General features: G+C 38.9%; 1 protein-coding gene across 1 annotated transcript in view; it reads right to left on the reverse strand.

The window, feature by feature from the left end:
* CENPC (centromere protein C) overlaps positions 1-26,133 on the reverse strand; it is a gene marked incomplete at its 5' end in the record, with an annotated part of 32,055 nt that overhangs the window by 5,693 nt on the left and 229 nt on the right. The window contains 16 exons of the mRNA XM_010709895.3: positions 7,719-7,791; positions 8,141-8,231; positions 9,245-9,399; positions 9,728-9,823; positions 12,356-12,451; positions 13,237-13,341; positions 14,691-14,759; positions 15,949-16,022; positions 17,823-17,861; positions 18,220-19,057; positions 20,099-20,478; positions 22,087-22,309; positions 22,410-22,503; positions 23,792-23,889; positions 24,108-24,169; positions 25,512-25,558. Coding sequence (XP_010708197.2) covers positions 7,719-7,791; positions 8,141-8,231; positions 9,245-9,399; positions 9,728-9,823; positions 12,356-12,451; positions 13,237-13,341; positions 14,691-14,759; positions 15,949-16,022; positions 17,823-17,861; positions 18,220-19,057; positions 20,099-20,478; positions 22,087-22,309; positions 22,410-22,503; positions 23,792-23,889; positions 24,108-24,169; positions 25,512-25,558 — 2,540 coding nt within the window. The remainder of the gene's footprint in view (positions 1-7,718; positions 7,792-8,140; positions 8,232-9,244; positions 9,400-9,727; positions 9,824-12,355; positions 12,452-13,236; positions 13,342-14,690; positions 14,760-15,948; positions 16,023-17,822; positions 17,862-18,219; positions 19,058-20,098; positions 20,479-22,086; positions 22,310-22,409; positions 22,504-23,791; positions 23,890-24,107; positions 24,170-25,511; positions 25,559-26,133) is intronic.

Below are 26,133 nucleotides of genomic sequence, written 5' to 3' on the forward strand. Positions count from 1 at the left end.
AAAAAAGAGGGCTTTGAAGAGGGCACTGGAATACTCCCCGCCCAAATTACTTTAGGCTGCAAAACAAAAAATGCAGGAAGAGAATATTCTAACTTGATACAGGATGTAAGAGAATTGAAACGGTGGCAAATGAACGCCTCCTTACACAGCCATTACAAGGAGCAAAAGGAGACACAAAGACATATCTTGGACAGATAAGGCAAGGTAACAACTGCCAGCTTGCATAGCAGAATACAGCGCATCACACTGGTAGAATACGTGTATAGATTTCCACAAAGAAAAGGAAGTTGTGATCAACACTTCTGTAATATACGTAATAGTTTTTAGTATTAAAGTTTCAGGAATAATTTGAGTTCAAGAAAAGTCAAGAAAAAAACCTGGACACTTAAGCAAGTTCTTAGACCATGCATACATTCAATAAATTAAAAAATGTATTTGTACTTCATCTGCACATGTCGCTGTATTGAGATGGCCAAGGACAGGTGGAAGATTGGGGCATGCACCTCATTTGCAGCCCTTAGCATCTTGCCAGAGAGTTGAGCTTTGCAGCAAAACAAATGCAAGCTTAAAAAACCCTTCAGAAGAATAGCTAAATTATTTTCAGTAAAAACAGTATTACTATAAGCAATAAGCCCGTCTTCCTTCTCTTTTTTCCCCCCCCATCAGGAAACACAAGTATGTCATGCAATGCGGCAGCGTGGGTGTTGGATGTAAGCAACAGAAGCCATTTCATGACAAGGTAATGACTTCTGTGAACTTAAGTGCTCTTAGCAACCAAACAAAATGAAGCTGTTCTAAATTCTGATGAGATAATCCGCTCAAAGTAATTTGTTTGGAAAGGTTAAATAGGATGCTGAGATGGTACACTACTGAACAAAGAGGCAAAAAAAATTCAAACGTTTAATGCTGCTTTTTCTTCAAAACATATTGAGGCTTTTTTTGCTAGCTAGAATTCTGTTCAAGTCAGGCAGCCGTGTTCAAATTCCTGCACCAACTTCTGCACTTTAAGTTACCCTCAGAGTGCACAGCAAAGCTGAGTTGCTTAAGAGGCAAACGTGTGCTTCTAATACGAAGAAAATCAGCCATAATAAAGTCAGAGAGCATTTGCTGGATGCAGAAAGGCCTCTGCAATTATCACTTAATTGTCCTTCATGGGCCAATACTGGGAGTCTCATACTTTCCCCTTAAGGTTGATCCCTCCTTCAGCACTTCTTCTTAACCGGCTACTTAATTAGTCTTCCTTCCTGGACTTAATTGTAAATTTGTTTTGATTAATTAGCCTCAGAGCTGACTTGGCGCTTACTGAAATACAGGAGAAGTGCTTAGTTTCTTCAGCTTATAGCCTACTGTACCCTATGGGAGCCCCTGCTTTGTCAGCATTAAAATTTCAAGTTCAGATTGTGGAAAAACTTTTTCATAATTAGCTTTCCTTCCTTGTAATTACCCTCTCTATAATACAACACAAAAGTGGTGATAAAGAAAGGCTAAGATTTAATACATTCACATCTCTTGTCCAGAGGATTCTATTTCATGCTCACTAGTTGAATCTTCCAATTCTAGTCAAGCTAAATGCAAGTAATCACAGCACTGACCGAATACCAAGCCAAGAGAGTAAGCTGCCAGCACAGACAACTGCATTTTGATGGCACCAACACCAAAAAGGTTTCCCTCCCCTTCAGAAAATTCATGTTCTGCTACTGAACTTCATGGAAAACCCTTAGTGCAACCGTAGGCAAGCCAGTATGCAACAACTTCGGACACTAGAACACTTACTTCAGAAGCAGTGTAGCTCTTCATTATGTTCACATCTCTCATACCATTCCTCTCCCTTTTTACACCATGTTGATACCAGAAGACACCCACATGGTGATACCTTATCTCTGGTACCTTGATCCATTCTTATTTCAGCTAGTGATGCAGGAAAAGGCAACTTCCACACAATGTAAAACATTATGAGATAAGTGATGTGCATCATCAGCTATCCTACTGTAACGAGTTTATTATTTATCTGAAGTTTTGGCAATTGAAAGAGTTTGGAGGGAACAAAAGAAAAGGTGCTGCAGGAGTGGCCTCTGAGAAAGCTGTGAGACAAACAGATCTGCAATCACTGCAGGAGCAGCAGGCAAATCCTGTAGGAGGCCACAGCCTATGGAGAGTTCCTGCAGGTGCAGATCTTGGGCTGGAGCTGCAGTCCATGACAAGGAGCCAAGATGGAGCAGGTGATTCATCAGGAACTTTGGTCCTTGGGGATCACTGCTGGAGCAGTCAATTCCTGAAGGACTGCACCCTGTGGTATTGTTCCCCACTGGGGTGCAAGGAGGATGGAACAGGAGAAACTAAGTATTATGGACCCTACTGTTCTGCTCAAGGAACAGTGAAGAAGGAATTGTGAGCAAAGCTCACCTTTCTGGGGAGAAGGGAAAAAGTGTTTTTAATTTTAATTTTCACTGTCTTATTCTTATTTTTGACTTGCAGTAAATTAACCTTCTCAAGTTAAATCTGTTTGGGCTATGATGGTAATTGGTGAGTAGTCCCCCTGTCCTTATGTCAAGTCAGGAGCTTTTTCATTTTTCTTTCTCCTCCTGCCCTGCTGAGGGAGAGGAGTGAGAGCATGGCTGGCTGCTGGCCAAGGTCAACCCACTGCACCTACTCATTTTATAAACTTCCCACACAGCTATCAAGAGCACTGCAATTCTTCAGTTTCCAAATTTAGAAGTCCTTACCTATTAAGCTGCAAAGAGAAGCGTAAAATCTTACTTATCTTTTTCCGTGAACACTTAGATTTACATCTCAATTCAACAGACTGAGAAAATATACACTTGGCTTCCTTCAGCTCATTTCATTTATTGCTCGTCTTGTGCCCTAAACAAGAAAAGACTACAGAAATGCAAAGCAAATGGAGTTTTACAGTCTTTTCTGTGTCTCTGCTTGGGTACAGCAGCTTAAATGAAGGAAAAAAGAAAAAAGAACACAGGCTTCAATGGTGGGCTCAAGAACATATAACATTCATTCCGTAATGCTCAGCAGCCAATTGTTTTGACTGGTGCCAACTATTTGTTTCTATCTTCAAACTGGACCACAGAAATCAGTTTGGTTGTGAATTCTAAAGGAAGGTTTTTCTATATGGCTGGAGAAATGCATCACTGAGAGCTCTTCTGACTCAGCCTGTGAGCACCCACATAAGGCAATAGGATATTAAGGTGTTCACTTGCAGCCGTCAACGCCATGAGAGTGCCATGTTCCACACACTGCAGATGGATGTATTGGAGTCAATCACTGCTTAAATGCTGTATTACAATACACATCATATAGTAGAGTGTGTCACGAGAAATGCAAGAAACATTCCTTCATGCTGAAAGGCATTTTTAGCTATTACAAAAATGAGGAAATGGCTCTTTAGTTTATATTCTATTCCTCAGATGTTAATTTAATTACAGAACTAATTCAGGTGTGTACTTGAAAAAATAGAAGGAATTGTATATGCACTTCAAAGGCTATTTTATCAGTGCTGTTTATTTCTCTGTAAATCAACTCAGATTCTCCTATTTTGTGTTTACCAAGTAATATAAATATAGATGTACACATATGATGGTTTTGCAACCGTTCTCCTGCATCCTCCTTTAAATTACAAAGAAAAGCTTTGTTCATTAAGACAAACAGTTTTATAACAAAATGAAACTCTGAAAACATTAGATTTTTCAAAAGAATCTAATAACCACCAAGTCCTTTTTCTCAAAGGAAGCCAAAGCCTTGAAAAATCTAACTTTTCCATTGTGGAGAGTCATTGCCAGTTAAGCTCCCTTAACATGTGTTTCTAAGTTGCTATCAAAACACTCACCACAGGATACATTTACCATCTAACATTAAGTTTCAGCTCTCTCAACTACTGCTGACAGAAAGTAATGAGTTAACAGTTTAAACCAGATTTCCTCAAAGAACAGTCTATGTACCAAAGTAGCAGCAGAGCATCCCAACTTGAGTTCACAGCACATAACGTCAGCTAACAACTTGAGCATAACAAAGCAATTACAAGCCTGGCTCAGATCCCTACTACTGTTAGAGATATTTTCTGTATTCTGCTATAAACAAAAAGTTGTGCTATCTGAACTGAATATATGAACCACCGAAGTCTAGGAAATAATTTAAGCACTGTTTTAAAAAGCTGCAACATGAAGAAAGCATTAGAGAGACCCTAAAAATATATATTTAAGCTACAGCCCACAACATGTTCTGCATGGACTATTTCCTTAGCATTTTACCCAGTCCAAACTTCGCCACGTATCTGTTTGAAACCATCATAGTAGTCTGTGGACTAAACAAAGTAACAAAGTAGAAAACACAACAACTAAAAGAATCAGTTACTGGCAGGAAGAAAAATGGTAAGTTCTCAGATTTCAGAGGGTTTTTTCATGTTAATTTCTTTCCAATATCTCTTTCAATAAAGGAAAAACATTAACTGCCAAAGGTTACCAGTCTGACATACACAGCAATGTAGGAAGCAGGAGCCACAGCAAGACCAAGCAGAGGTGAAACATCAACTTTTTCCTTCCAATGACCAGTTCTCATTTGCCACACTGCACAACTCATCACCCACAGGAGCCCTGGAATGCAAACAGAACTTTGCAACTCAAGCTGTAGATTCTCCTGCATTTCCATGCACTACAAGACAGCAAGTGTCAAGTTAAAACAAAAAATGCAGTCCAGACAATGGGGAAACAATCTAGCACAACTCAGCTCCTGCTGTGCACTACTATTTTTAAAAATGTGTGTCTGCAACTAGTTCAACTTGCATGCTAACAGAATGAACTTTACAAGGTTCAGTGCCAAATTCTAATGTTAATGGAAACTGACAACAGAATTCAATTGACTTTACCTGCATTTGTAACACACTCTTCTTCCTCCCCTATTCACAAAAGCCAAACCCTATTGAGTATGGATGCCAGTCAAGAGCAAACAGCTGTGCTTGAAGCACCATCTAATGGCAAATAGCAGAACTGTTTCTACAGATAAAAACGGCAAGATTAAGAACTCTGTTGTACTTTGTAAAAAAAGTGAATTTCCATTTTCTCTTTCCTTTCCAAAATAAGATATTTTTTCTATAATGACAGAACATTGGAGCCACTTAAACTACTTTACAAAATCATGCTCTGTTTTTCACTGCAGACCTAGAGGTACTTCTTAGTCAACTGTTGCAGCAAATACATGTTATGTCTCTGTTTCTTAGAATGGGATTTAAACTAACACTGTGAAGAAAAAGGACTGATGAAACAAATAACTGATTTGAGCAAGTACTTTTTCAAAACTGCGCAAACTACCAGCAACATCCTTGACATAACTGATTTTACTACTCAAACAAAAAACATTGAGATGCTGCTCAACCATGGAAATGCTTTCTGCATCCTATGTTGAATGCTTCACACAAGAAATCAACTAGCTACGAAGCAACCAAACCACCCAGTCTAAAAAGTTACTTACTTTTCCAAACCCACAGAACTCCATTGACACTGTCAGTCACAGTTAAGAAGAACAAACAGGCACTTGTGGCATTCTGATGCTGAACTTGCACTTGAACATCTGCCACTTTCCAGTCTGTGGCAAGAACCCATCTGTACCCACTTCTGCTTAAAATATGCAGGATGGATTTCCCATCACTTACTCAAGAACCAAAGAAAATCCACTCAAAACCTTGCTGCCAAGTTGAGAAAAGACAACAGCCAGGCAATGCTTCACCTCCATCGGAACCTACCAAACTAAAACACACTCCTGCAAAGTGGCAAGCTGCCTTGAGTTCTGTGACAATACACACCCACATTTTTCTTTTAGGCCACCAGCTCCACAGTCCATACACATTCACCAACACCTTCACAAGACATCCTTCTGCTATCCAATCTTAGCAGGCAGATGCTCTGGAAATTTTGTTCTGCATTCTCTTCTTTCTGAACTCCCTGGTAGCCCTTCCACACAATAAAGTTTCTACTTTCCAGTTTTCTACTTATGCCCTAACTGCTGGGAGACACACTTCGGATAGGAGCAGAGGTTCTTTAGGTCTAGTGCTAGCCTTCTACTGTTTACCAAGTGGAAAACCTCCAGATCTCTGTGGGCCTATCTAAAGAGTTTAAAGCCTTAAAGACAGAGAGCTTTACAGGTGGGATTCCCTCAAGCAGTGGAGACAGCATGTGACCATTTGGTAGCTGGCATGGCTTCAAAGCAGAAGGGACATTTTAATCTCACTAACCGTGAGGATGCCAGCCAAGCCCGTAAGTTAGAAGAGCTGCCAAAACCAAGTTATCATCAGCTACAACTGACTTTAAAAGGAAAAAAAAACCCACCTTATTGTAAACCACTTATAAAATTTGAGGCTGAGCAGAAAATAAGTTGCTTCCCTGCAAACTTAACCTTGACTGCAAATAATTTTTAGCAAGAAGATGAACTAAATGGTAATTACCATACTCCTGTTTTATCTACTCAGGAATTCAGCAAGACCTAGACACCGAATGCAAAGATGCTATCTAACTTCTAAGTATGTACAAAGTCAGTCTTTCTATACACTATCGGAAAAAATGCTTGAAAGAGAATGAAAAAAGTGTATGCATAAAATTCACCCATCTAAAACATCTCTCACTCAGAAATTGTAGCCTCAGTCTCTTAGCCTTTTCAGACACACAGTTTACTTCTCACCTGTAAGGTTTTTGTTTGTTTGTTTTCTCATGGTAAGCACTAAAGCCAGTTCATCTTTCCTGCTTTAAATGGTACTCTAGATTTAATATCAGATCATGGTCACGGCCGCTTATTAGGTCAGTCCTCAATCCTCAAATACTTAGCCCCTGAACAGTTTCCAATTCAATTTTCTCTCTTTCTTTTCTAGAATTGCACTGACCACACTTAGAAAACACTCTACTAGAGTAGCTGCAGCTTATTCTTTTGTTCAGCCAGAAGGAACCTTGAAGAAGATAGGAGACAAATGTTATGTACACCATCTGCTGTCTAGACCTGGCTTCTGGAGTATGCAGTATAATTACAGTTTTCCCAAAGGTCATCATTATTATTTGTTAATCAAAACAAAAAAGATATTAAAATATTTGGCAATGACCTATCACCATTACACAAAATAAAGCTATCCACAACATCCAGAGCTTTAATATGAAAAACAGAACTAATACAAATTTTAGGTACTAAACATACCACCCTGCTAGACAAGGAAGAAACTGCTGCCATGAACATATTAGAAGAATGCTGGACCCTAGCACGCAAGCATTCCATCAGTCCATCTCCTAGACAACAATTACTGAAGTACAAACAGTATGGCTTTATGTGCAAAGAGGGATTACTTCGAGATTTATATCAGGCAGACAATAAATCTAACAGATGTTAGCTGAGTTAGCTGACAATGTCAAAATTAAGTGCTAAGCATTTTTGGGACATTAGGTATAAAAGTACACTTTGAAAAAATATGTTTTTCCCACCAGTTTTCAAGTATATCTTACTGTCTTTGGATGAGAAAAGCGCCCGTCACAAAGCGAGGCCCTTCGCTGCATCACTGAAGTTTGAGAGTAAACGTCTGAGTTGGTTTTGTAGCTCTACGTTGTTTTCATCAGCTCTGCCTTAGTTTGTAAAGTTAAGCTGGGTGCACTTAAACACACTTTGTATGCCAAAAAAATTAAAAAAATACAAGAGCTTAAAAAGTATTTCAAGCAACTTCTTGGAAGAAAGTTCTTCACCTGCCATTTTTGAGTTGTGTGAAATGAAGAACACTTTCCTCATTCAGAAGATTACGTATGTTATATCCATTTCCTATAAATAAAAACAGAAAACATTTTCTTTAGAAGCCAACAGTAATTTTTGAAGCCCTGTCCTGACTTCAACAACTATATTTTTATTCTGTATATTTTACCAGTTTTAAAACTGTCTGTTGAATGAGCCCTGAAGCCAACTCAGGTAAACAAGCAGTGTTTGTATCACAACATAGTTGATCAACCGTGCCCATTGGAGGGTTCACATTCCCTTCTTCCTAATAGGTATTTCCCCGTCCTCTACTCAAACTTAACTCTCCCAACCATTCTCCTCAGTATTCCTTCCTAACATGGTAATTTAGTCTGAACCATTCCCAACAAACTGATTTTTAAAGACATGCAATTCTTACCTGCTGGAACATAGAAATAATCCCCTGAAGTCAGGTAGTATGATGTCTTATGCAAGGTGATAATAATCTGACCACGGATAACATAGAAAGCCTTAATAGAAAGCCAAAAGATTCTAAGATCAGCAACATTTCATTTGCAAAAATTTAAGGAAGTTATCCAAGCAAAAATAATGTTTTGTTTATAATTTGTAATGAAGTAGAACAATAAGCTGAGCTGAAACTCTCTTCCTCCTCCCCAATGAAAATTTAGATGCACAACTTGAAAGGTAGCAGGGGGACAATTTTTATTTATTTAATACGTCTATCTTGCTTGCAATCCATTCAGTAAGCACACATGGACATGCATGATAAATGTGAAAGAAAGAGGAATAATGTGCATGTAAAATTACCTCTAGTAATTTCCTTTAGTTGTAACTGTTTAATTTCACAACTGTTACAATTTGTTTATATTTCATATATATATATATGTGTGTGTGTGTGTGCATATATATGTATATGTGTATATGTATATATGTATATGTATATATGTATATATCTATCTCCACACTTTAGGGAAAAAAATACGAAAAACCCATTAACTCTATATACTAGTTCTAACTATTCTAATACTTTGGTCACAGAGATAATCAGAGGGCTGGAGCATATCTCCCACAAAGACAGGCTGATGGAACTAGGCTTGTTCAGCCCAGAGAAGAGAAAGCTTCAGGGAGACTTGATAGTGGCCATCCAATATTTAAAAGGGAGCTTATAAGCAGGATGGAAATCAACTTTTTGCAGAGGTAGATAGCAATAGGACAAGGGGGAATGGTTTTTAACTAAAAAAGGGGAGGATTTAGAGTAGATGTCAGAATGGTGAAGCCCTAGCACAGGACACCCAGAGAGGCTGTGAACGCTCTTCCCCTGGAGGTGCTCAAGGTCAGGTTGGATGGGATCCTGGGCACCCCACAATCTAGTGCCTGATTTAGTGGTTGATAATCGTGCCCACGGCAGGAGGAAGTTGGAACAAGGTGATCTTTGAGATCCCTTCCAAGTCATTCTATGATCCTGTGATTTTCTGTTTACATATAAACCATTAAAGAAGAAGTGTGGAAAAAGTGTACTTACTATTGTATCCATGTGGACAAACTGGTGTCCCTTTTCTTTAAGAGGTTTCAAGATCAATTTACCAGCAGCAAAAACAGATGTATTCAAACTTTTATATACTTTTATCGATTCATCTTCGAAGAAACATGAGTGACTGCTTCCAGAGTTAACACACTCTGCAAGGAAAGTCATAAGATTAAATGTTAGTATTAACAGTCATCTTCTTAGTTCTGCCCCTTTTTAAACTACATATCCTATATATTGTTTCAATTCAACAACCCCACCAGTTACACTTAATCATCAGCTGGAAAAAAAAAAAAATCAGGACATTTGACTTCCTCTTTTTCTGTCTCTCAAAACGTTATCTGGAAAAGCAGTGAGTATTTCAACAGCTCACCTTTTCATGCCCCAGAATGAATGAGCAGTCTTCTTCCTACAGCAGTCCATACCTAAAAACTTGCTACATAATATAGGAAAGTCCTTGGCCATATCCCTTTATCTTACCTAGAAGAACTTCTCGATTCGTTACTGGGTCCACTATGCTGGTTGGCTTAGAGGCATCAGCCAGGGGGATATCCAAACATTTCGCTACCTCACTTCCTAAGGAGACAAAAAAAAAGTACAGAAGAGTAATCACTCCACAACTGAAACACTTATTTAATCACAATTTTGGATTTCAGACAAGTTATTAAATTGCTTTATTAAGTGACTAAACAGATTAAAGCCCACTTTCTCCTAATAAATAAAAGAAAAAATACATAACAGTTCTTTGAAGATATAATTTTCATCAGAATTATTTCCATCTGTGATTGGTAAAGGGACTCTAAATCAGAAAGAAATTCTCAGAGTAATGCCAACAATATTGCTTGTGCTATTAACAGTAGCATTTATTCAAAAGTAGCTGCATTTTAGGAGAACTCTTCTAGAAACAGAGAATATTAAGAAAGGATATAAAATACATGCTAACTTAGAAAAGCAAGTCTTTCCCTTTTACAACTGCTGATGGGCATCAAGAGACTTAGAGAGAGAAAGTGCTCAAAAAGAACAAGTACATGTTCACTTTTCCTTGTCTCAAGAGACACTATTTACAGGAATGTCATCCTAAGTTGTAAATCAGGGAATAATTTCTATCATATAATGCATTTTTCTAGATAAGACAATAGCCTAAGAGTTTATGACAATCATATACTTTTCAAAGGAAAAAGAGACTCTGGAGAATTTTTAAGATGAAACAAATATCCCAAAAGTCTTTTGGAGAACTCTTGTAAGTAGGCAAGTTTAATTCTATAGTGCACAGGAAATCCCTCTAAATATAGTCAGAAAAAGGATGTCAAAGGCAAGCTGTAACACTTTATAGGCACTCATGGCTGCTCAAGCACTATGCAGAGACAATCAGGGCTAAGAGACTGAAAAAGTTTTGTTCAAAATAACACTTCTATAAAAAGAGGCAGCAATAAGTGCAACTCTATAGCCCTAACCGTGGAATTTTTATTGTATCATTAAAATTCAGGAATTTATTCTAGAAATTCAATTCAACTAATAGGTCTTGTACACATTACTCTTTTGTTAACACCCTCGGATTTTAAGTATCTCAGGAATAATGTCTGATAAGCAGATAATGCCTCACTTCTAGAGGCAGTTCAAAGGAACATAAAGCAGCTAATATTCTTTGTAACATAAGTATGAACAGTCACTACCAGCTCAAGCTTCCATAAACTTGCAAATAAACTTATAAGCTGTACTCAGATCAAAGGTTCAGATAAGTTAGAATCTTGTCTCCTCCAGTGGCCAAAACCAGCCACACCTTTTACCTCCCAGAATACTGTAATGGAGCAATAGCTTCCACAGAATATCCTCCACCTCTAGAGTGTAGTTTGTTTCATTGAAGAGCTATTAACAGTTAAGTCTTTCATGAATTTATCCTGTTCTTGCATTGAACATATAAAAATATTTCTCTCCACAGTATTCTGTGTTAAGGAGTACACAACATGCAGTGAAAAGAGCTTATCTTCTGTGAAAAACTCAGCTCATGCTATCTTCCTTTTACACTTTCTAGCTCTTGTGATAAAAGAAAAAATGTTTATTTCCCTTCTCCATGCCACTTGTGATTTTATAGGTTTATCTCACACCTCTGTAGTGTTTCCAGAGCCAAGGAGCCTTCACTTATGTAGCTGCTTCTGGTACATAAATCCTTCCATGTCTTCAAAAAGCTTTTTCTGAACCTCCTCTAGTCCTACAACTTTCTTTATGTGGTAAAGAAACAAGTGCAACAAAAACATGCGGCAGAAATTCGCACCAATATTCTCTGTTATCTCCATTATTCTTTCTCCAGTGATCTGTTCATCCACGTTTTGTTCTGGAACTGTGTCAGGATAACCAGTGTTCTCTCTCTCCATCCTTGTTAGCATTTATTTCCTCAATAACTTCACATAGAAATGCAGCAGTAACAAACAAAAGCGCCAGTGAGTCCCCATACAGAAAGGCTCTTTTGCATCAAAATCTCTTCCAGAGAGAGAGGTTTCTGGTCTCTGATCCTGCTTCCCTTCTGAGCACTACTTGTGCACTGATCACCTATTACTGCAAATGGTCTAGCAAAGCTTCCCATTCCTGGGAGTTTAAGCATCGATTTATTGCCTACTTTTATCTATTTCATGGATTGTTTGTAAATCTCTATTCACCTAGATCACAATGCGTTTGAATTTAGCTCACATTCAGATGTGTTACTACAGTTGGTAGCAGCAAAACAACCAGAAGTTTTTATACCTTAATTATGCATTATAAAATAGAACACATGAGCATCATAAACCAGTGAGCTGATTAAGGGCAGAAGTACAGCTTATTTTTCTTCATCACAGCTTTAAGGGCACCACAACACCTCAGGATCGCTCATTTCTCTCTTCCTTCCCAACCCAGTGAAGTTTCAGACAGGTTGATACAGCATTGGTGCACTACATTAACAAGAACGCACTTTTTTTTTCTGCATCAGATCACTAACACATTCCATTACAAAAGGATTTTCAGTTAGAGAATCTGGAGCTGTCAAAGGAGAAAAATCTTAGAGCAAAAGAAAATTCATTACAGAAGGGTTTTTTTGAAGTGTCAAAAGAAGAGGAATAAAGTCTGCATTTATACTTGTTCTAGCTCTTTTCTGCTTATGATGACTCTTCTGCTTATTCTTCACGTGAGGTTCTGCTTCTGCACCTGCTATTCCACTAATTAAAAGCCTTCCTGAAAGAAAAGAAAGTTGAGTGAAACTCACTAACACGTACTAATTATTTTAATTATTTTACAAGAACGAAGATTTGCACAATCTACAATCATTTCAATTTGGTATATATTTCCTTGATGCTCAACTTTTTATACAGCTTTAGAAAGCCAGAACAAAATCAAAAAGCTTCAGAACATCAAGTACCTGAGAGTGCAACACGCTTTTGAGATTTTAAAGAAAAGGGTATGATGGTAATACGTTCGAGGAACATTTCAGAAAGCCAGAACATGAAAGTTAAGTTTAAAGACAAGGCATTGACTTCAGGGACAAAAGGAAATACTATTTCCAAGCAGACTGATTAATCAGGAAAAGACCAAATTAGTCTGAGTACAAGATGTATTCCATCACCAAGGTATTTAACGCTGACATTAGATAAAACGTTATAGTATCTGCTCTAGAAAGCAGTGCCCACGCAATGAAAAATGCTCCCAAAAATGATCCAATAAGCAGCTCCTGCTATCACAGAACGTCTGACAGAACAAACACACTGGTGCAAATAAATCATTTTTTTTAAATTCGCTAAATTGTTAATGCAAGTTTATTTAACATGTTCTGCTTAAATTACCTCCAGCTTAAACAGGAGCGTTGGGAGAAAGACTTATCAGCTGAAGACCATAAATAAGTGACTTCTTTCAAGTTCACAAATAGTAAGCATCTCAGGGCTTTGATAGCACAGGATCAAACCACAGATTTCCTTTTACTGCCCTATCAGGGACAAGGAGAAGGGTATTTTGGAAACTTGTACCTGAAGGCTTCAATGTATAGGTTACCCGCTCTCCTCGCCAATATTCCAAAGGTTTAAGCCGTATCCTTTTTGTCCGACGAACGTTAGGCGTGTTGGAAGGCAGCACTAAAGGATGAAATAGTTCACAGTAAGTATGAAAATTACTTAGAAATTTATTAGAAATAATATTTAGAAAGCATTAAGCAATCTGCTGTTATTCCATCCCAAGGGGTCAGCACTTCCCAGCTGATATTTTTACCACTTTGCTTTCATGACAAAAAAAAAAAGGAATGAGGTATTGCCAGTAGCCTCCTTTTGCATACATTATTACTTCACTCTGCTTTTTGTTAAGTAGTCACCATGCTAGCTTGACATTAGATTTATTGGATTTCTTTCTATATACCTTAGTCAACCACTGATATACAGACATTAGGAGCTCAGGAATACAGAGAAACAAACATACTTTAATTATGAAGACAAACCCCTCGACAATGACTAAGAATCTTCCTCAAATTTGAAAGATTTCATCAGCAAAAGTGAAAAGGTTTCACCTTGCTTATGGCAAGAGAAGAGTAACAGAGGGTGCCTGAGCTGCCTTTCTTCGCCCAAATTCTTAAGTTCCATCTCCAAGGTCTGGAAAAAGAACAGGACTCTTGCCAACAGAAAATCCCATGCACTTCCAAGACTCCTCAGATATTTATTTTCTGACTTAATGGAATCTCAGCTTCAATTTTTCTAAGCTGCAATGTACGAATACAGTAAGAATTTTACATTTTGTAAGAAAAAAATAAAAGCTCCCTTAAGAGTTGAGAACAAATTAGTCAAGGATACTTAAACGCTAAAAATAAAAATGGTAAATTAAAAACAACAAGCTTTGCCTATATTATTTTGTGCACAACAATATAGTCGTGTACCTTCAAAAACTATAATGGAGGAAATAATAAAAACAGATTAGGATGAGATTACAACCCACCACATGCCCATTGTGCCATCCTCTCCCATAGGACAAACTCATATCACAGAAGGCAGCTTATCTGCACCCTCAGTTACACTGTGCAAGATTAATTCAAACCCTCTCACTGAGCTGTAAGCAACGTGCTAACTCAAGAAGTGGAAAATGGGACAATTAAAATGGTGACATACAAAAAAAGTTTTCAGAAGTTAAAAAAAAAAAAATAGAGTAGGGCTATATAGTACTCTAAAGAGGAATTAACAAGTCCTGTCCATAAACATGTCCCATGCATTTTCCAGATTGCTTTCCATATCTTATTCAACTTAAAATTATGGTTTTGAGTACTCTACATTTGCGTGAAGTATGAAAGGTGCTTAATGAATTAACAAATTCACTTATCTGTGATTAGTGAATCATAGACTTCTAGGTGCTTCCCTGTGTTTCCTTCAGCAAAAATTTACATCAAGTTGGAAATGTCTTTATATTTAAGCACTTACATTAAGGTATTTTAAAATAATCTTACCTATTTTTTGCCTGCCTATCTCGTCTGACAGTAGATTTTTTATTTGACAATGCAGGTCTTCAGAATTATCTGAAAATACATTTAAAAAGCCATCACAATAGGCATTTATTTACTACTCCTGACTTTTATTCAATCCATCTCCAAGATCCACAACTCCCAACGTTAATGTTCCCTCTAACATTTTTTCTTTAAAGATTCATGAAACCCAATGTAGGTAAAATCAATATGTAATTTATGTATGCATTACAAAGCATAAGCTTGAAAGGTACAGGAAAACTATGCATTCAAGTAAACATTCCTCAGACATCTCTCTCTAAAAAATCAAGTATTGTAACTACATGTACAATTTTACCGACTGAAGTGTGAGATCATTCAGCTTTACGCCTCCCAGTATAACTTCAAAACAAACTTATTACTAGAACAGCCACAAAACTAGGTCTGAAAAAAACATTACATGAACTAAACAACACTTGTAACTGGCTTTAAAAGAAAGGAAAAGAAGACTTTCTACCTCCAGGGTTCACATGCATTACAGTAGTACATTTAACTTGCGTAGCGCAACTTAACATGGAAAACCAAGGTATTTTTAGGTGAACAGGCCATACGTAGGAAACTTAGCTCTACAGTGGCCTGAAGTGATTAAATACAGGATCTCTACGTGACAACGCATCGAATTGGTACAGACTTGTCCTGCTCACAAAGAAGCAAAATTGCTTCTGAGAGGTTCTTGGCAATACCAGGCAAAGCATTCACAGGTAGGCCAGCAGTCATGTACAGAAAGAAGGGTTGAAGGGGCTCTCTGGCTATGCAGCACTGCTTCTGAGGAAGCAGCCTAAGTGCAAGAGATACTCTCCCTTCAGCAGCTGGCCCTTACATGAGCCCAGTGTAGCTCCACCCTGGGTCCACCCCTTCTGGTCATCCGGGGAGCACAGGTGCAAACAATGTGCCTGTGCCCCCTAGGCCAGCCACATCCCTTCACCAGGTGCTCAATCACCAGTTCAGGCTGTGACCTAATAGTTCCCTTACAAACCTGAGCCTACAAAATTTGCTCTGAGTATTGTGCAAGGACAACTGTATCCCGAAAGGCTCGATGCCAGACCATGCAGCTTGTCCTTACAGAGCTAACGCAGCATGAAGCTGGTGAGTACTGTACTTATTCTGAAGAACAAGAGCTGAGGATACAATAGAAATTACTGTGCAATCACAGTCTAAGTAGCTCATACATGCAATGCGCGAAAATACCAACTTCAAATAGTACCTGAAGATTCATTATTCTCTTCACAATTCTTACTTGGCGAAGTACATTTCCCAGAATGTTCTAGAACAAGCCCGCTTCAAAAGAAAAGAAAAAAAATACACCTGTTTCAATGTGTTGCATATCAAAGAAATGTTACAGCAATAGCAGAAACAGCAAAATCAAGTTCCTTTGAGAACGTGTAGGATTTTTTCCTTCCAAACACCTGTCTGCACTTGATTCAACACTGAAGTAAATGACCACTGTTAGAAATCACAGGTGTTTTCATCAGTTGCTCCTCTACTGAGTACTGAGGCAGACAAGCTGTGCTCACATCTTTCTAACCAGGCCTCGTAAAATTCTGATGTCTCCTTTCTCCTGCCTTCCTGAAGAAACAGATGTCCTCCTCTCCTCTGCAGCACTATAGAAGTAGTTTAAAGAAATGTTCTATATGCCGTAAGCAAAAGGACAGTAACAAAGTTTAGAATTTCAGCTGCATGTATGCTGTCATAAAACAATCCCTCGATATAACAATAATTATCAGCCATATGCATCTCCACCAGAAAGATTCTCCAAGCATTATTCAGAACAAGACTGTTCTTTATAGACCTAATATGTTCTTTATAGACCTGACCTTGCCTCCTTCTGTAATCACAACTGCATGTGACTGCCACTACCGTGCCAATAAAATTCAGCAGGGGAAGAATACAGCTGTGCTCCACCTAATCCCCAAAAGATGCATTTCAGTACTAGATCTTCATGCCTACATTTTGCTGCAGCAGTTTGTCCAACTGAATTCTGCTCTAAGCTCAACTAAATTGTTACAGTTTTCAGTAGAATTACAGTAAAAGAATGTGATTCACACATTCACAATTTGTCTCTTCTATTTCATTAAAGAGCCCATTGCATAAAGGAGAAGATATCTGCACACCTACATAAACAAACAAGGGTTTGGAGTGCAGATAATGCTGGATACCTTACTCAGCAGGTATGACATTACTGGTGGCTCCTTACTTTTGACAGAAAGTACAATTTAGAATCATAGAATGGCATAGGATGGAGAGAACATTAAAGACTGTCCAGTTCCAATCCCCACTGCCATGGACAGGGTTGCCAACCACTACATCAGGCTGCCCACGATGATGCAACCTGGCCCCGAATGCCTCCAGAGATGGAACATCCACAACCCTCTAAATAAAAAATTTCTTCCTAACATCTAAGCGAGACCTCCACTCTTCCAGTTTAAAGCCATTCTCCCTTGTCCTGTCACCATCAGACCATATAAAAAGTTGGTTCCCCTCCCACTTGTAAAGCTCTTTTCAGGTACTGGAAGGCAGCAGTGAGGTCTCCCTGCAGCCTTCTCTTCTCCAAGCTAAACAAGCCCAGCTCTCTCAATCTTTCTTTGTAGGAGAGGTGCTGCAGCCCTCTGATCATCTCCATGCCCCTCCTTTGGACCCACTCCAACAGCTCTGCATCCCTCTTCTACTGGTGGCCCCAGGCCTGGACACAGTACTCCAGGTAAGGTCTTACATGGCTAAAGTAGAGGGGGACAATCACCTCCCTTGCCCTGATGGCCTCCCCTCATTTGAGGCAGCCCAGGATACCCAGTGGGCTGCAAGAGCACACTTCTTGTCTGCTCTTCATCCACCAAGACCCCCAGGGTCCTTCTCAGTTTGTACACATATCTGGGATTGCCTCAACCCAAGCGCAACACCTTTTAGATTAGCTTACTATGTTACCATGATAGCTACATGCCTCAGGCATCAGTTATGATCCATTTCTACTGGTTGCTATACTAGAACACCACAGAGCACAGTATCTGCACCAAAGAGCTGTGCTGTCTCAGTACAGAAGAAGTGAGACTAAATGCAAGTTTTACAGACAACACAGGAAATTACCTTTCAGGACCCATAGCTTTCTCAGCTGCAGCGGAATGTCTAAAAGAGAAACAATTACCGTGCTTACTGTAAGTCAACAATTTTACTTACTGCAGGGAACCATTTAAGAGATTAAAAAAAAAAAAGCAATGCAAAAACAAACATCCAAACCACCAAACACTGGATCTGCTACTCAATCTCCAAATCACACTTCAAAAACTCCAAGTTTCCTTAGATGCTTACAGATGTTTCCCTTGGCACCCATCATTGATAACAGAATAGTGATTATACCACTTGGTTTCCCTATTAGCTATTTAACCATCTGAAACAGTCATTTATTTCAACACTGTAACACTCAAATTTAACTGAATATACCAAGTCACACTACATTTTCTAAGGAATTGAATGAATAGCTTACTGCAGTCTCTGGTGCCCGTTATTTTTTCTTTTTTCACTTGCTTTTACAGCTGATTGCTTGTGTTTTTTTCTTGACACCTCCTGTGCAGAAAAGCTGTCAGAATCTGTTGTATTTTGAGGCTCAGTGTCCCCCGTGATTGAGCAAGCTCTTTTATGGGCTCTGTGATTAATCTTTTTGAGCATCTTCCCTGAAGATGTAGCTGATGATCTTTTCTTTTCAGAATTCTTCACACTGTCTACAAGATGCTGCAGTAACTTTGCAGCTTTTAAAGGAGTTTTGTTATTTACATCAGTAACTGTTTCCAAAGAGTGCAATACTTTCTCAGCTTTTTCAGACTTAGCCAACTTCTGAAGCACAGAAGTCTGTAATTCTTGATGCGGAGGTGAGGTAAACATTTCATTTGATTTTAAGGGCTCTCTTTCAAGTCCTTCTTCACCAGGTTCACTGTCAGAACTCTTCCATCTCTGTGGCTCAGGATTTTTATTACTATTTCTCCTTCCAGATTTTTTCAGCTTCTTCCTTTGGCTCTTCAACACCTTATCATTTGCAAGTTTCTGCTTAGTTTGTTTCTTGTGAACTGAACGCTGATAAGCTTTTGAAGCAGACTGCTGATACTTGCAAGGAGTGAGATTCTTTTTTGGAGATAGCATCTGCTTTTGCTGATCCTCAGCAGAGGGCATTGGCAAATCCTCCCTTGCCATCACCCTTCTTATCTTTTGTTCTTCATCAGATGCTTCTGAGTCCAATCCAAACAGCATCAGCTGTTCAGCTTCTGATTCATAGGACATCTTCTTTCTATGCTTGGAAGAGCCCCTAAGTTCATCTGGTTTAGATTTTCCTAGGAATACAAAAAACACATGGACATGAATACTTTTTCCCCATAACAACCCAAATAAATAAGTTTACACCTAAACCAAAAATAAATTTTAAAAAATCATGCAAATATTAAATATCACAAGAACTTATTTTTCCCTAACATTTGAAATAAAGCTCTAATTCAAATTCCCTAGCAGTAAAAGAGCAGAAACGTTATGTTGTATGTGCTTCCAGTTTTCAGTGCTACCTGCTAGAAAGTTCTTCCCAAATAATTCATAAAAACTGACCTCTTCATTTGAAGCACATCTTTCTAGCGATACAAGAGCAAAAGCCTGTGGGTACCTACCTATTTCTCAGCTTGTAGGAAAAGACAGAACTTCTAACTTAATTTGTGAACTCCTAACAGGAGAGGATAGAATTGGGGGCAGAGGTGAATCTGTGTGGAAAAATACAGACCATGGCCTGAACAGGCAACTAGCCCATGAGAAAGCACTTGTGTTAGCTTGGGAACAAGTCAACTGCCTCTACCTTCTTTAAGCAGCTGGAACAAACTCGTTTGTGAGAAACTGCTTTGCAGCTATAACTAAGTATCCTTGCTTTCAGTGAATGACTTTACTAATCCTGATACTCCATGCTTTATTGTCTCCCGCCTTTATATATAAGGCCACAGTACTAAGGGAGTCGCATGGACATCTTGCTGGCCAGCCATCACCAGTAACAAGGACTTGGCAGAGACACCACCAGTCAGCCACCCCGATAACATCAGTACTTCTTTATCAAACTGGTGAATATCAACTTGCTTCCACGTACTTTTCTTAAGATTGGTAAACCTTAAACAGAAGCACTGGCACTTTTGCATTACACAATCTACAAGTAAAAAAATATAGACTTGCTGCCTACATACACCCAAAACATAACTGTGTAACGGAGTCCTAATTGATGCTGTAATGGACTCCGTTAATCTCTCTCATCTCCTTAATCCCCAGTTTCCAAACAGCCCCCAGAAAAATACCCAGTAACGTGACATGGAAGGGCAAGTCTGAAGATGAGTTAGCTGACTTACCCACACGAGTACTGCTTTGCATTTGAGATTTAAGGACCTTTCCCTCACTGTCAGAAGAGACTGGATAGGATTCTGACGTTCTTTTTAAGTCACGTTGCCCTCTGACATTCTTCATTTTCTGTTCACTATGTACTCCAGCCTGTACCTTCATGTTCTTGCATTTCTTATCTGCTGTCTTTTCCTTTTCAGAGGACTGAGATTTCGAAACAGGAGTCACAGAGCCATCTTTTTTTGACTTTCTGTTCTTGCGAGGTATTGAAAACCAAGACTTAAAAGACAGACAATCTGATTCATCAATGAGAAACTCACAGTCGCTTTCTATTACTACGTTTTGATCTTTGACAGGAGGAGGTGATGATGGAGCGATTGAGACAGTACGCCTAAAGAAAGGAGGGACAAAGCACTCACGTTATCTGGAAGTACAAGTGTCAATCGTGAAAAATCAGCCGATAAAGCACATAAACATTCTACAGGAAACTCCCAGACAAATGATTCTACAGCCCATCATCCATTGCCCTTCATTTTCCAAAATGATCACACCCCTCTTGTCTCTTGCTTTGGCCTCAAATGCGTGCCTTACTGTTTTTCAGGTGCTGAGTAATCAGCTTCCTATCAGACCTCACTGATTCACACCAACTCTTTCTCAAAGTCTCCTTTGATCACTACTGTGCTTCAGAACCATATAAGCTTTTCCTGAAGCTTCCAATCTACCTATCAAAACATCTCAAGATCAATCTGAAGCATGTCTCCTTAGACTCCATACAACTCTACCTACAGACAAATGCAAACAAGGTTAAAAACTAAAAGCATTGCTAAATCCTACCTTCACAAAACATTCTAACTAGTTAAACCCTTTCCCAAAAGAATCCCAGGATTGGATTATTATTTTTGCAAGTAGACTGTTCCATGCTAAGCCTCAAAACACTTTACAAGTGTTCCTGTCGTTACAGAGGCTAAAAAGATTGAAGGGATGGACAGCTTCTCCCTCCACACAGGAGATAGAGCAACACGTTCTATACTTTGTCTAATATCCTGATTTTCTCTCACAATTTGAGGTCCTTTCAAATATTCACACTCCATATGGCTCTTTACATTTTGGTTATCAAAATCTAAACTAAATATGAGAAATAGTATTTAAGTATGATGGTATACTTAATGTGCACTCAATTTCATTTTGTGGAAGGACAAATGCTCCCATTTTCTCCTGCTGACAGTATCTCAGTTTTTACGAATAAACTTTTATTTGTTAATTTAATGGAACATGGGTAAGCAGTACTGCTTCCCAGTGGAGTAGAAAGCATCCAAACCAATAATGCGACATGGGGTGAGACCATGACTCTTGATCCAAGTACAGCTCAACAAGGCAAATTCTTAATTTTAGGAGAATGTGCTTCACAACATGTCAGATTTCCTAGATCACTGGTGCATTCTCTTCCCAGTCTCACTTCATCATTTGTCACTGGGACTGGTGTCATTCCCTCCCTTCCATGACCTCCAGCAGAGGCTCAGCCTGCTTAGAAAGTAGAACTGTGGCTGGGACAGTCAGCCACTACTGCAACTGGAATTGAAATTTTCTGAAAAGGAGATTGTGACTGCAACTGAAATTACCCTACTTTATATAAAATATTGACATATTCAGAGCGAGGGCAAGGATGACTGCCCACCACTGTTTAACAAAGTTTTTGTTATGTTAAGATCAATGCTTCCAATAGCATTCACTGAAAAAGCCCCGATTATCCATCTCAGAAACTTTTCTAGAAAAAAAGGAGTTCAAATTCATTCTGGAAGTCTTCAGTACTGCATTTCTGGGACTTAACCCTTATCACCAGAACATTTAATAAAAAACAATGATGCCTCTCTTCTGAATCCAGACATAGACTTTTTTTCATCCAATCTGGAATTATTTTTGTTCAGAACACGAACTCATCAACTGAAACCACTGTACTAATTTACCCTTAGAATCAAAAACAACATTCACCTCTACTTACGTTTGTACAGGAGAAGTCTTTGCTACCTCCACAAGAAGAGGTGATCCCACGACCCCATGATCATCCTCAGGATCTGATAACTTGGCAGGACTTTCACAGAGTACTTCAACATCTCTGAATGTTAACACCTGTGTTTCTCCTCTAGGCACAGGACTCTCTGTTTTGATAGAACCAGCTATGAGACTGTTTCTTCCAGGCTCCGGGTAGAACACACATGGCTCGCCTGCCACACATATTAAATGGGTTTAGTTGTACTCAAAAGCTCATAAAACCCCAAAGAAGAGTTACCCAGAAAACCTTAACTCAAAAATAGCACTACCAACCTTTGCTCCTGACTGTCTCCACTGGCGTTGCAGGTAAGGACACAGCAGAATGACAGGTACTATTTCCTACCGCGTTAGTTAACCCTGCATCTGGCTGACGTATTCAACAAAGAATGAGACAATCAAAAAAAAAACGTTTCACAAAGCCATGATATTTTGACAGGAATAAGAACTTCTGCAGAAAACAATATCATTTCCTTACTTTAATCCTTACTCGGTTCTATTTCAACAGAACACTTCAGTTTTCTATTAACTAAGACTTTCTAAAACTAACTGTATATTTCAAACAGGTAAAAGTACTGCGTACATAAACATCAATCTGCAGTTCCGAATAGACAGACTGCTATTCCACAGGCAAGCTACGTTCTTTTCATTAAAAGAAATTAATTTAAACCAACTAATTCATCCACAATTATGTAGCCTGAAGTTTTGCAAGAAAAACTTGAGATTATTCAGTATTCTAACATCAGACTGAAATAAACAAGTGCCAGTATAAATGTTGCCAATTTTAATGCTATTAACAGAATATCCTATTTTCACATAAACACTTGAATCAAAGCATCAAAACTAGATAGAATGGGCTGCAGAAAAACTAGATTCCCATCATTCTTTTAGACAATAAATCAACAAGTCTGTCCACTTCTTCAAGCTACAAAGTTATTTTTCAGATATCGACTGCTTGTTAAGAGCCAATGACTCCCTTTCATAGGAGAACTGTCTCTCAGTGTTACCCTCCACTTGACAGCAAAGAGCTGTGTCCATACATCTGGTAAAGTGCCTGAAACCAATTCCAACAGAGTCCATGACAGCCATACCCAGCATCAATTATAAGACAGGGTGCTTCAGTATGAGAGCACAAGAAATGTAACTATCTCAGACAAAGTCGGAAAAAATTTTAGTAAAATCTGAAAAAAAAGCCATTAAATAAATCTTGTAAGAGATTATTTACTGTATCAGTACAACAAACTAAGGAAAATCATTACCAGCAAATATTAAAGAACATTACAGCCTATACATTAATATTTTTGACATACAGAACTTACTCAACGTTCATACAGAAATCAATCCTACAGATCCAAATGTGTACCCAAGTGAAGCTGTACCCAGCACTAGGCTGTGATACCACCATAATCAATCAGAATGGCTTAGGTGGAAGGGGATCTTAAAGACTGTGCAGTTCCAACTTCTCCTGCCAACACGGGCAGGGTTGCCAGCCTGGCCTTGATCGACCACCTCTCTGGGCAGCCTGTTCCAGTGCCTCACCACCATATCAATCAAAAATTCCTTCCTAATGTCTAACCTAAATCTCCCCCCTTTTAGTTTAAAGCCATTTCCTCTTGTCCTGTTACTATTAGATCATGTAAAAAGTAGGTCCAACTTACCTTAGGGCTCTGTGTTGAAGTCCTCTCCTTGTTTCTGACAAGAGGAGTTGAGAAACAGGTTGCATCTGGAGAGCTTACTACGACATCAGTATCATCACCTACAAAGAAAAAGCAATTAGGGATACTTGGAATCATACAGCTTAGACTCAGTTTCAAGGGGCTGCAAAGGGGGAACTCTTGAAGACTAAGAGAAGTATTATAAACTTTTTTTTTAATTTTTATTTTTTAGTTTCTATTTATTTATTACTACATACAGTACAAGAAAGAAACAACTCTCTAACCAGCAGATTAAGCACAACACCAAATAAAAGCTTACATTCAAAACAATCCTGTATATATTTCAGAACATTTTCACCAGGCTGTATATTGATCTTCTTTCTAGAAAGAAAAAAAAAAAAAGAGCACACATCTTTAAAATAAGAATACTATATACACCTATTCCTGCAAGCGATCTATTACTAGTTAATACTTTACATTGCGATTTCAGGAAACAAGAAGCACTGTCATGAAACATATTTGGAATGAGGAAATAACCCCCAGAGAATAAATCATACAATATTCATTATATTTATTTATATACAAATATATATACAAATTTATTATATACAAATTATTGCAATACTCTTCAAGTAAAAGAGCTCTGAGAAGCGCATGATGGGGATGGGCTGACAGTTGGACTGGGTGAGCTGAGAGGTCTTTTCCAATCTTAATGATTCTATGAATAGAGACTCTGTCTTTAAATAAATAATTAAAAAAAAAAATAATCGGTCCTGACGTAATTCTGCCTGCATGGTGATCCAGCCTCAGCAGACCCAGAAATGAGATGTGTAATCTGCAGTCTATCCCTTCAAACAAGGAATCAACCTTTGCTTCTCCTCCTACATTTACCTGCAGTTACTATAGACTTCTATAAAAGCTCTGGGAGCAGGAACTGACTTACGGCATCAAACTGCAAGCTAGAAAACAGCTTCAGTGCTTGGATACCATTTCAGATCCCCCCCAGGAAAAATAAAAATAGCAGAAGTAATCCACCAGCTGGCCCATGGAGATCAAAACTAAAATAAGAAGAAAAACACCACATTCTATTTTCCATAAGTATTCATAATTATTAAACATCTACAAAAACAAGTAATTTGGTAGATCTGGTAAGCTCATGAAATGCAAATCCAGCAATAGATTCCAGTAACAAAAAGCTTGATGACTTCAGAAATGTCTCAAAAGCTCTTTGCAGCATTGCAAATACCCAAACTCACGTTCCACATTTACCACTGAGGACCAAACACCCCAAGCTGGAATTCCGTGTGGCCTCACTTTCTCTCCCTCCTGAAAGTCAGAGCACTTGCAGATGGCTGCAGCTGCACTCAAGTAGCTCAGCTGGGGTATCTTAAGATTTATATACTCCACAGCCCACCACTGCAGCCGAGAAACACAAAGGAAATCCTTCGCACTTTGGAGTCCAGAACAATTTGCCTCTCCTACCACTAAGAAATACAAGAAGGCTGGGAAACATCATTAAATCAGTTCAGATTATTAAGGTTGGAAAAGATCTCTAAGCTCATCCAGTCCAACCACCACCACCATTCAGTCCAATCATCCATCACCACCACTCCTGCTAATCACATCCCTAAGACACACCATTAGTTTTAGCATTACACTTAAACATACCAACGTAACTTTTCCAACAAATATATCTAAGATTAAAATAATAAAGGGAAATTACCCTTCTTGCCCGCAGAATCTTGCTCGGTAGTGTTGTTTTAAGTGATCCTGTCAAGAAATAAGAATTAGCTGTTACTAAGCATGCCGCTGACAAACAACAACAGCCCCCTGATTGATATGTAAACAAGTGTCAAAGACTCCTGGTTTACCTGAAGTCAGTACTAGCAAGTCTTAAAAGCATCAGACAAACCCCCAGCCACATTTCTAAGCAGCTTTAGAGGTTACTTATGGTAATCAAAAACCAAAGAAGCAAACAAAGTAATAATAATAAAGTAAGGAACATCCCACTGTCACCGTTCAGCATATGGTTAACACAGCAGACAGAACCACAGTGTCTCTTGGTGACGAGATGCTGTTAGTTTGGAGACGCTTAGTGCAAAACCGCCTTCTTTCCTGGTCAGTCACAGAACTGAGTTCCTCGCAGCTCGTTCACCTACAACGGTCCTATCAAACGTAACCCCCGCGCTCCACTGACAGGCGCGCAAGAGACGGAACAGCTGCGGCACGCCCGGCACCTCCAGCTAACCCTAACCCGCCCACGGAAGGCTTCGGCGCCGAGTGCGGGCCCCGCTGTGCAGCCCGAGAGGAGTGGGGCTGCTGCCGCTGAGGGCTGGCACCGCGCT

The sequence above is a fragment of the Meleagris gallopavo genome, chromosome 4 (assembly GCF_000146605.3).
Source record: "Meleagris gallopavo isolate NT-WF06-2002-E0010 breed Aviagen turkey brand Nicholas breeding stock chromosome 4, Turkey_5.1, whole genome shotgun sequence".
Taxonomy (NCBI): domain Eukaryota; kingdom Metazoa; phylum Chordata; class Aves; order Galliformes; family Phasianidae; genus Meleagris; species Meleagris gallopavo.